Below are 12,193 nucleotides of genomic sequence, written 5' to 3'. Positions count from 1 at the left end.
GCAAGTTTTCAAAGGCTCAGTTCTGAATTGCCTTATTTTTCTGGTTGAATTAAACGAAAGTCACTTGTATTCGAGAACCACTGCGTTTTGTGGTATGATGACTTGTACCTAAGGATGGAGCAAAATATTAGGATTGTTTATATTTTTGAATTCTTTCAATTAAGGGGTTGTCTATTGGGCAGTACATTATAGCAAAATCGACTCTCTGAGTTGCCATTTAGTGGTGGTAATAGGTAAGATTAGAATGTAAGGAATAGTAGTGTAGAAGTAGGCAATGAACTCGAGATGTTAACTCAGTCAATTGTTCATCGCCAGAAATTTAATTTCTATGAGGGAACGTGGTGGATTGACTGGAGTATATTGTTTACCTCCTTCACATTTTTATATTATTTTACAGGTTACGTAACAAAGGTCAACAGTAAATTGAATTCTGTCCCTTTTAATCAAGACCATAATTCAATGAGACATTATTTTAGTCATTATTCACCATTAAGTTTAATCCTCGGTTTAATCATTGAATAACGAAATCATATTCACGCAACGGTTTAATCAGGATTATCATTAACTGTTATATTTAATATTAACATCTTTCATAAGATCTCATTCGGGTATACTGAAATGACCTACCTAATGAAAAAGTTATAAATTTTTTTAATCTCATCCTTACTCCTGGCCCAGGAGCATTACCGACTAATCCCAGTAATACTTCGTTCAAAGTTTCATTACAGACACATAATCAATACACGTTCTGTGCATAAACGTACACGTAGGATTTGGGATTCCAAGTTGCGTCTCGTTAATAATTAATCAATCTACGCCAAATTCATGTTGACTTACCTATCTTACCCTTATCCTCCAGAAAACATCGTCCCATTTCATCTAGCGATCCACTGACGGACGCATTCAAGAGAAATGTAATTTCGGATTTGATACATATCGTGATTTCTTCAGTTAGCGCAGAGTGTACTTCTGCTTGACTTATTTTGTATTTTGAGTGACCTCATTTAAAGAGATATTTAGCAATTTCCCATAACCGTCTCGTGCTCTTAACGGGTTCTTGATTTCCATTTCCTTTTTTGCCCGTTTTGTATTTCTCGGTATCGTTAAACCACGATTTGTCACTAATCTAGATCTAGAGCTGGAACGTTAACTTAGCATTTGCGGTTCCAATGTTATGCGAACAAGAACTAAATTGTTCTAGCATAGTCTTAATCGAGATAGAAATTAGAGATGGCTAAAGTAGGTAATTGTGATTCATGCTTTTTTCCGATAGTTATCAAGCATACGACGAACGATTTGAATTACAGCTAATGTGCTGTACGCCTGTACTGTATGCGAATGTAGAGCATTACTGCACTTTATTAGACGTAGATTGGTGAGACTACATCAGGAAGTGTGTTATAATTTTAAGAAGGGAACGTATGCAATGCGACTCAATATTTTAAACAAGCGTTCTTGAAGAAAAAATTTTTTAGTTGTTTGGACACCCTGAACATTACTAATAGTAATAATAATGTTTATTATTAGAAAGTAATTATAAGAAATTATACACATTCGTCTTAAAAAAAGGTAGCATCATGTCTTAAACAGTAACACAAATATAACTTCTATACATTAACTAAATAAATATACAGCACTCACTCATATTAGGTAATGAAAATTTCATGTACCTATACGTTTTAATATGGTCAACAAGACTTTAAAGATCGTAGGGTAGATGTTTCTGTGTATTTTGATAGTTATACAGAGTGGCGCCTACGTGGAATTCTGATCTGATTTGACCTTGCGTTATGAGAGTGTACTGTGCTGTGCTATATTTGTCGATCAACTTAAATTTAAATTTTGTACATAGTATAGGCTAATTAATATCGACAAGAAATCAACAAAACATAATGCGTTTCTCATTTTTTGGTACCTTATTTGTACCCATTAGGGCAGTGAACACCAAGAACTCTCTAAAAGTTCTGAAAAAAGTGTAGCACACGAAAAACTGAGAAATTTTCGGGCTGTTTTCTGTTTTTTCTCTCTAAAAAGTGATGTCTGCCAGCGAGATCCCGTGGATTAAGGCTGGGTCAAATATGTCAAATTTTAATAAAACTGCCGATCTTCCGACTATATTTACCTCTGGCGTCTTTATTTTGAATCTGACGCAATAAATGGATGAGATTTTTTTGTACAGCTGATCAAAGCACTTATTTTTTTATATTTAACAAAATTATAAAATGAAGAGTACTGTTCAATTTAAAATTTCTTTAAAACTAAGAAACTCACAAAAAAATGTTATGGATTTTTTTGTAGAGTTTCTTGTGCCACATTAGCCAGTGTATGCGAAAAAAATTACAAACATTTTTTTCAGCCGTTATGGCCTTTTTAAACTTCTAACATCCTTAAAAGCCCTGAAGATGGTAACGGACCGAAACCAAAATAGATCGTTTGCGATTCCCTATGCAATCCTATAAACATTCCAAATTTCATAAAAATCGTTTCATGCGTTTTTGAGTGATCGTGTTCACAAGAAAGGAACCGTATGGATACAGTTTTAAACGGCCATAAGAAAAAAAAAATTTGTAATCACTTTCGCACACACTGGCAAATGTGGCATACAAAACTCCACAAAACAGTCCATTACAGTTTTTTTTGTGTTTCTCAGTTTTTCAGAAATTCTAAATGGAAAAGTTAAACTATTTATTTTATAATTTTTTTTAATTTGCACTTTTCTCTAAAAGTAAGCACCATAGCGAAAAATGTGAAATACAAAAAAAATGTACCCTGATAAGCTGTAAAAACAGTTCTATTTATTTTTTGCGTCGATTCAAAATACAGGCGCCATCCAGATGTAAATATAGTAGGAAAATTGTTTTATTAAAATTTGACATATTTCACCACACCTCCCAAACTTAAGCCACGGGAACTCGCTGGCAGACATGACTTTTTCTACTTCACTGTGTATCAGCCATGTAGCGATAAGTCACTTTTTTCCGTAGCTAGCTCTCCGTCTATATGAGTTTTTCTATAAAAGCCAGTATGTGACAATTTATGACGGAGCTCTGTAGGTCAAGTAGTTACAGAATTACGTCACTTTGACAATTTTCGTTCTAGACCTTCTTTATTATTGTGGCTAAACCATTGATCCTACAAGTAGAACTCATAATATAATATAAGTTGCAGGCAATTTAATTAGCTTCAAAGCGCAAAGTGAGGTCGGTAGGCTTTGCAGTTTTCTCAAAATCTCAAAAAAAAATAAGGTAAAGCCGCATTTTTCTGAAATGTTCCAAAACCTTCCTATATTTGGTTTTTTGGTGTAGTAATGAAAAAAACGCACCTCTTTGGTTAGGGGAAAACCTGGCGTTGGCTGCCAGCTGTCTTAACAAAAAGGCGGAAGCGCACATCTGTGAGGGCGTCTCGTCTCCTGTATATACCTACAACGACTAAGCACTTTCGCCGGCTGCTGCGACTTGTTGCTGGGTGGCATTTATGTAGAGGAAAACTCTTGCTTGGTTCACTTGGGCTTGATTCTGTCTGAAGTAGCCCCCCACGTTTTCACTTTCCCCTGCCAGAACCTGCCTCACCTTCCACTCTTCTGAAAGTAGCGGTTTTAGTAGATCCTAGAGCAGGAATAAATCAATACCCTCCTCAACGATGATGATGCGGTAATTGGAGGTACTCTTTTGCAGAGCAGTCTCGACAATATCGCGGTCTGCTTCTTCTTTTGCTGTTTTTGTTTCAATCCCCTCGACAAAAAAAGCAGAACAGAGATGCTCAATGAGATGCACCTTGTTTTTGTCATTCGAGATCATCTTCTTTTGGGGGCCTGTGATGATCAACGATCCGATAAATACAATTTCCGCTGATGCTTCAGAATATGCCATTATTGATGGCAGCGTAAATGGGATATTTTGTGGCTCTACGCAACACTTCGTTGCAAAATAGGGCCATTAAAATTGAGTGAACTCGTAAGTGAAGTGGGCCTGATCGCTTCATGATGCACATGCGCTGGAAAATGGTGAATCGACTCTCTGCTTGTGGACCTTGATGGGTGATGTGAAGAAGAGGACTTTTTCCATGAGAAAGTAACAGTCCCTGTGATTCGGTTCGCTCTTCTTCTCGGGCAGTGTGGCAGTTTATATGGGGGGCACTCGCAGTCGCACTGCTGATCGATACGAGTGTATCTATTGATGGGAACGGAGGACCGTGATTGAACCAGGCGTTCCCAACGGGACTATGCACAAATAAAGAACCGCTACGATCTTCAAGGTCACTTGGCAGTCTACTACCATTTCTGCATAGGTACATATTAGCTGGTTGAATAATAACATTGGTACAATGTATTAACGATCCTGAGAGCCTTTATAGTTTTATATTGTTGTCCGTCCGTCACAATTACAAAAGCGCCCGTGATTACCAACAATCCCGCCATTTTCAAAACGTTCACGATGTGGAAGACTTGCGATTATTCTCAAAGAAAGTCACGAATACCTGGTCAGTTACCTACTAATTGCCTCGTCGTTATTTAAATTTTAATTAGAAACTAAAGAAATTATTTTGAAACTCCGACGTTTTTGATCACTCCATATGAGTGCCGTATTTCTACAAATTTACAAAAATTAAAAGGTCACGGTGGAAAAAGAAGCTGAATTCGTGAATACTCATTTTATTCTCTTATGGCCGTTTGCACCGACAAATTTAAGCAAAGAACTTAAGCGTAGCTTAAAATCCATGGCAACGATTATTGAGACAATGGTTACCATAGATTTTAAGCTAAGCTGAAGCTACGTCCAGCTTAAATTTATCGGTGCAAACGACTATTAGTCGTATATGACATTACTTCTTATTTCCGTTACTTGCGACTGAAGGTACCTACATTGTAACGGTATAGTTATATGTAATTGTACGAAATAAACTTTGGGTTCGTGGTTTTATTGGTAAAATTCTTCGCAATTTTCTTCGCCTTCTTGTGTTGTAGTAACCTACCTTTACGTACTTTTACTTGCCATTAATTGTTAATAATCTTTTGAACTCCTCCTGTATAAATTACAACACTGTGCTAATTTTGAAAAGGTCACTAAAATTGAATTACATACGCTTAAACAATGAAATAAAAGAACACATCCTTACCACCTCTGTAAAAGAAGCATCCAAAACTACTTCTAACTGAAAGAAAATATTCCTTCAAATCAATAATGAAAACCTATTTGAACAAACCGTATAACAAACAAATTTAAATTGGTAATTAAGCGTTCCTTAAATACGCACGCGATTATAATTTAATTCGCATTCGCAAAAAAACCAATTCGAATAATTAAAGGAAGACGAATATGGACTGTAAATAATCATTTTCATTCAGAGAAATAATCTTAGAGGTGATTTTTTAGCCAATTGTTTGATTTAAAACCTATGTAAGGTAGGCAACGGTTGTGCATGGCGCACGGGTGGTATTTAATATGGAATTTTGGGACATCTGCACATTTGAGCATATAAAATTACAACTTTTGTGTGAAAGGGAGAATTCTTGTTAGGTATAGCCAAGGGTATAGCATAACGTCTCGCTGGCTCGTGATGGCTTAAACTTTTTTTGTATCTCCCAGGGATTGAATTTTTCACGTCGATCAGCAATAAGTTGTTTTTCCAGCGATTTTCAAAGTCAGAGGATCTTTGTTTTTTCTATTCCTCCTACGGTGATGGCTATTACTTTTTTGAAATCTGTATATAGTTAGCACAAGAATTGTCTCAACACGTTTGTCGCTATACCCATGTATCTTATCATATCACTTATTATTACTAACAGAAATTACAAGTTAGACTAATATCAGTGTGAAGAGGGACTTATAGTACACATTTGCGTTATTAACAAATTAATAAATTTACTATTACTCTGAAAAACAAGAAAGAGAAAGTACTTCCTTCAATTTGGAAGGACATTTTTTATCCTGACTGTCGCAAAAAATTCACCGAGATATTTAGACCCCCAGTATATTAATCATTTCAACCTCAATAAATTTATGACATTTTTATGTGCTGGTGCATGCATTTTTGTGAAAAATTAAGTATTAAACTTTGCGGCATTTGACTTCATTCATACGTAGACAGACGCCAGTGGCTATGCAGCACTTTTAGAACCGCTTCGTTTACTTAGGTTTCTTTTACAGCTTTCAGTTGGGCTCGTCTTAAATGTAGCTGCATTTCAAATGCGTTCATAGGGCAAAGCAACACGGTTGCTTCTTTCTGTTCCTATGGTTAACTTTAATCTTTCACGTGCGAGGCGATTAGAAAACGTATCCCGACTACTTGCTTTGATTTCAATATTTAAAGATTAACGCAAGATCAAAGGGGATACGAAAATGTATTTCGTCAGTAATTTTTCCGGCAGAGCAAACGCAATTAATGGCATTTTTAAAATCAGTCGTAATTTACATAAATCGATAAGTCCCCGAAGGCACAGCGCGCCAAGATTTATTACAAAGTTATGAATTTTTATTCCGTCTTGTCTATAACTTCAATTAATCAATTTATTGGGTTCCATTTCGTGCATTAAATTTTAGTTCCTTAGGCGTAAATTGATTTAAAAGAAGTAAGATCACAAGTGACTGACTTGTGAAAGTGAAAATTCTTGCAATTAGTCCTTAAGTATTCATTGGGAGCTTTAATCAAAGCGAATAGGGCAGATTTGTACTTGCTATACTTTAAATTAAACTACAGTGTACATGAGATGTCAATGAAGCGCCATTATGGTGTTCAGGATAAAAGTCATGGTTTGCAGTTTGTGTTGTAATTATTGATTACAAATTTACATTTAGATTTAGATCAAACAGTTTTAAGAATATGTTTGTTTCCTAGGTCCGGACAGCAAAGTATCTGACATCGACGGACAACCTTATAGCACGATTTTGTACGGAAATGGTCCAGGATATAGTACTCCGAGAACAGTCCCGATTAATACGACCACCCAAAATGAAGACCGCAATCAAGTTCATGGGGCGGCAGTGCCACGACAATGGGCAACACATGGAGGAGAGGACGTTCCGGTATACGCTCTTGGACCTTTAGCTACCATACTTTTTACTGGAACTTTCGATCAAAGTTACATTCCACACGCAATTGCATATAGCGCCTGTTTAGGAGAACACGCACAGCGTTGTCAGGGAGTAGACAACTACACGGCTTGTATCGTGCCGGAAGTATCCAGCGTTTCCGCTGCCGGTGCTCCGGTGGTAATTGCAAGTAGTGTAATGGCAGATGACGGGGCCCGTGCCAAATCTATTGCAAGTAAAGAGTCTTATAACGTGACGTGCATACTCATTATTACACTAATATTCGCTGTTACTTAATGAAGTTTGTGTCGTGCAATATACTATTCTGGTGGCGGATGGCAGGGTATTAAATAAATAAAACTTATCATCAATGACTTCGTGCGCGATTCAAAGTGATATTACGTATAAGTTTAAGAACTGTTCAGAATACCGCATTATAGTGGAATTAATAGTATGTGTGAACTCAAAACGTTTTTAGTGATGTGACCAAACCGTTAAATTGTGTATTGTACATAAATATTGTGTAAATATTAGTACTAATTAATTTTATTGATGTTTTAATCCAACTGATACGTTGAAATTGTCACGCGAAGAACTATTTTGTTTTGTATTTGATTTTGTAGCCACACGTACTTACATTTCTGTAAGCATTGTTGAAATATATGTTACTTTCTCTGTTTATTAAATTGTTACCATTTAATTTGCTGTATACCCGTGCAACTTCCCCCAGTTCCAGTATCAATCAAATCGTACTGTACTCTTATTAGGCCATGCTGTAACGTTATTAGAAGAATCGAAGTGGAAAATCGTTTACGACTAAAAGAAGAGAGGCGTTATCGGCATAATGCTGATTTGATTTTGATCTACATCTTTCCACGTCCCACGCTTAGGAATTATCTTGCGTTTTCGGATATAAAGTAATCGAAAGGTTATTGAGATTCTGTACGAGTGCGTAGACGAAGGGAGGATAAGAAGATTTCGTACGAGGTATGTTAAAGCAACTAAATTCTCCTTCATATTGCACGATACTTGTAACCCGGTTTATCACAATGCTATTAAATTACGTCTTTCAGAGAGAGAAATTTAAAGTTTAAGAACTTTGTTTCGGTGTGGCCCTAAGCTATATAAAATTGCATAGCGGAACACAAAGAATTTTTAACAAGAAATTTATTTTTGGTATAAGTAGCATGTCTTGATTTCCTCAGTTCATTATATACAAAATTCATTCCCAAAATTGTCCTAAAAAATACTAAATAGAGAACGAGAGAGAAGGAAATTGGCATAATAGCAATTTTAGGTGAGGTTTTAATTGATTAAAAAAAATACTGAAAGGTTTTAATAGGATTCGAGGATGGTTGAAGGTGAACCGTCAACAGCAAACAAGTTGTTATTGTTTACTTCGTAAACTCAGTGAGCGCCTTTATCAAAATGTAGATTCTTTACATTACACGATGCCTTTATATATGTAAAGATCTGCGTATCCTGTAACTCAATGGGAAAGTCAGGCAGAATTGAATAGTATTTCCGACGTTTCGGGATTCTATGGTCCAGAGAGAACTAGTACGAACTTATTCTATTTAAAGAATGTATTCATTTTACAGAGAGGCCCGGAAGTGGTTGGTGAGCATTGCTTTATCTGTTGGGTGCCACTTTATTAATATTTTTTTAGGTTCACATTCTTAGTAGATGAAAGTAAACATTAAGTAAGTATCTCACCTTAAGTTGATTTCCGAAATTTAACTGGTGCAAGTACACGAAGAGATTGGAGTGGCATAGAATTAGGTCTAGGACGTTGAACATCTCTATATTACTTACTTGAAGATGAAAAAATGTTTACCGAGAAACATATTGTTTTTGCAGCCCGATCATGTGGATATAAGCAATACTATGCGAGCTTGTCCTAGAGTTAATCGTACACGAATTGCCAAAACTTACTTTTCACATGTGTATACGTACCATGAAATCCTAGTTTTTTTAGCGCATTTTTGAAAAAAATACGCTATTATATTCGTTATTGCTGGCAGGCCGGCTGTCCGCGTGAGTTCTCCACAACTACAATAGCTAGAGAATTCAAATTTTCACTAAAAGCTTTCTGCTATAGTGTAGATGTGCAGGCACTAGTCTATTTTGAGTTAGATTACTTGTGAGATCGATAATTGAATAAAATAATTTCGATATGGGTTTCGGAGGTGCTATAATTTTACCGTTAGACAGCGCTACTAGTATAAAAACTTATTATTTACTTTGTGATTTGTTTTACAAAATGAAGACGTATCATCAATTGAAATTAAATAAAATTAATTACTTAACGCAGCCAAAATTACTCGTGAGATCGATAATTTTAAACTTCCCTAATAAAATACTGACCTGCATTACCAAAAATGCGCTTTAATCATGCATATGCTGATTTACAACTTGTTTTGTCTTGAAATGAATGCTATATGCGATTACATTTAAGTAATTTGTAAACATCTGCACCTACTCAATATCTTTGCCATCTCAGTTATGATCGAGTTTGAAATGCGAATGCTGTGGAAGACCACCACTTCCTTCTGAAGTGGTTGGCTAATTCAGTACCGTACCGGGTATAGAAGTAGATTACGAGTAGAACGAGGCCCCTCTGGCATTAATCAACTAATTATATATACCGAGCCCTACGGCTTGGAAGGTCTTTCTTTTTGATCGTTTACAGGTTTGGGATGCGAGAACTGAGCTCACTTCTTGGTGTCAACCGCTAACTTTATTCAAGGTAAGAGTTGCCTTATTATATGTTTTACTTGTACTTGGCCTAATACGTGCTCATTTTTGCCCGGAATATCAATTTATTTGTGGAAAGTAGTTTTAAGATTCCGTAATTAGTTGCTAACCGATTATTCTTGATTTGTGGGGTTTGGTAAATTGGGGGAATTTCAATTGTATAGTAAGTCTACTAAGAGTGGTGGGTGAAATAATTCATAATTTTGACTATTTGGGCGAATATGTGCTATTTGTGTGATACGCTATCCAGTTGTGGTGACAATTTTTATTTTTATATTTGATTTGGAATAAATCAGTATTTCTTGTGGTTTGATTTGTACAGGTCCAGTTCTGGAAAATCAATAATTTTCAGTTCCCTTCCAGGTTTTTTGGACAATTACTAATTATTGATGCCATGCCATGAGAAGAAATAAAACATTTCCACCTTTCAGCAGTTCAGCATTTTATCTTCGTGTTCAATGTAGGTAGGCACTTCAATTGAATATCTCAACAATCTTGGTTATTTTTTTAACCGTTTGAAACGAATAACCCTTCCATTTCTTTGTTTTGACTTTTGAAGTAGTCATTGGAGTCACAACGAGTACGGCAAACATTTAGGAGATTTAGCGGTGTAGTTAACTGATCGTTTTTAAAATCAAATGTATAAACAAAAAACCAAAATCCAAGATTTTCTGTTACATCCCGTGATATACTGATGACAATGTATAGTTTTCAAACACAAACAAAATGCGGAAAGAAAAAGTCTAAGAAATTGTATGCATAAAGCAAACAAGACAGACGTAATTTTAAAGGCAGTCCATTTGGCTCCCGATCTTTATACCATCCTCAGATGCGAGATAAATGCAAAGAAATGGTATTTTCGTAATCAAATTGGGGGATGGAAAAAAGTAGCTTTCGTGTACGGCACTGTCTTGTGCAAAAGCAGTGTTGCTAAAATATAGAGCACGTATTGTAACTAAAGACGTTGTATGCCATACATACATATGAGAAACAGCCATTAAGTTGCTTGATTTATTACTAAACAACAAGAAAGTAGAAAAAGCTCATCCCGTCATCTCTGAACAGAAAACGGGTGCACAATGAATACGTACTTTAAAAAAATTTTGTAGTCGGGTTCCACCGTAATGAATACCTCTAAATTATAATCTGTACTGTGGGAATTTACTCTGTACCTACCTAAAAAGTACAATGCTCCTTTCGTAAACGTATCTCACAAAAAGAGTGTAGCGTACGGAAACAATTTCATGTTAAAGGCCACTTTTAAGACCCTTCGCCACAATGCAGATGATTGTCCCGCCCAGAACTATGAAACCTAGATGATTAAATCCCTTTCATTATTCTATTCTGCAGTTATTACAATAGGACTTTAACTAGCGTTTCAATCAATGTATGTCTTGAAATTACGGATATTCTATCCTCCGACATTCAAAATCCGGGCAACCCGTTGAATGCTTTTTGTACAAATAAATTTTTTCCCAACTCCTTCATACAAACGCCACTTTGACTTTTATTAGACACTTCTGTTTTGCCCCAATCGATTGCTCGCTCGATAGCTTCATGTCCGTCGATTTAAAAGAGAAGGGATAAACCGATTACGATGAAATGTAGATTCTTTATCAAAATTGTAGATCGGATGATCGGAATTGGCCAAAAAATAAGGAGGCCCTTTTAACATCTTCATTGGTTATTAACCGAATTGCATAGTTTTAACAATATAATACGCCAAAATTTGAGACTAACCGAACTATTAAAAACTGTGATAACTTAGGAAACGTCTTTAAACAGTACAGAAAATCATTACAAATGTTTGGAGAAAATGAAAGTGTTCAGATATAACAAAACGTAATTAAGCAAAGAAAGTGGCAGGTCTAAAAATGAAAAGAGGTCGATACAAATATAAACATGAATTGCAAATTGGAAGCAATGTTTAAGAATGACAAAAAATTGAGTTGTATAGGGAACTAAAACAATAAATATTTGTGTCTAAAGTCCAGACATGGCAAAATTCCAAAGAGCAGTCTTAAAGGTAGCTGTATTTACTAAAAACTAATAAGCAAGCAGGTAAGCTTTTGTTCTTAAAGAGAAAAATAACAGTTAATTCCACCATCTTCTTTTCGGGTACATTGCACTCATTCATTTGTAATTTAACATTTTACATCCTTTTCACATCATCTCCTAATCGAACCGCAACTCTTCTTAAAATATCGGCGTTTTTTTTCCAATCTGAATGTGTGAGAAATGTCACGTTTAATGGGTGCGGATACCAACCAGGCGGGTGTATTTAATGGCAGTGCTTATTAATATGAAAGCCGCTGATTTGAATTTCCATGGATCGTAGAGCTGCGTTTTGTGATTTTTTGAGTTTTTACAGAGTTCCTAGTGTCAAACTCAGCGTTCCCTTGTTTTTG

The 12,193-nt window shown here is 35.8% G+C and overlaps 1 protein-coding gene across 1 annotated transcript in view; it reads left to right on the top strand.

The window, feature by feature from the left end:
* The window catches only part of LOC116165767 (alkaline phosphatase, tissue-nonspecific isozyme-like), a 74,311-nt gene extending 66,602 nt beyond the window's left edge, over positions 1-7,709 (top strand). The window contains exon 4 of the mRNA XM_031480435.1: positions 6,835-7,709. Coding sequence (XP_031336295.1) covers positions 6,835-7,325 — 491 coding nt within the window. The 3' untranslated portion in view covers positions 7,326-7,709. The remainder of the gene's footprint in view (positions 1-6,834) is intronic.
* The last annotated feature ends 4,484 nt before the right edge of the window (positions 7,710-12,193 follow it).

The sequence above is a fragment of the Photinus pyralis genome, unplaced genomic scaffold (assembly GCF_008802855.1).
Source record: "Photinus pyralis isolate 1611_PpyrPB1 unplaced genomic scaffold, Ppyr1.3 Ppyr1.4_LG3a, whole genome shotgun sequence".
Lineage (NCBI taxonomy): Eukaryota > Metazoa > Arthropoda > Insecta > Coleoptera > Lampyridae > Photinus > Photinus pyralis.
Note: the sequence above shows the minus strand (reverse complement) of the source record. Positions and strands in the feature narration are given on the sequence as shown.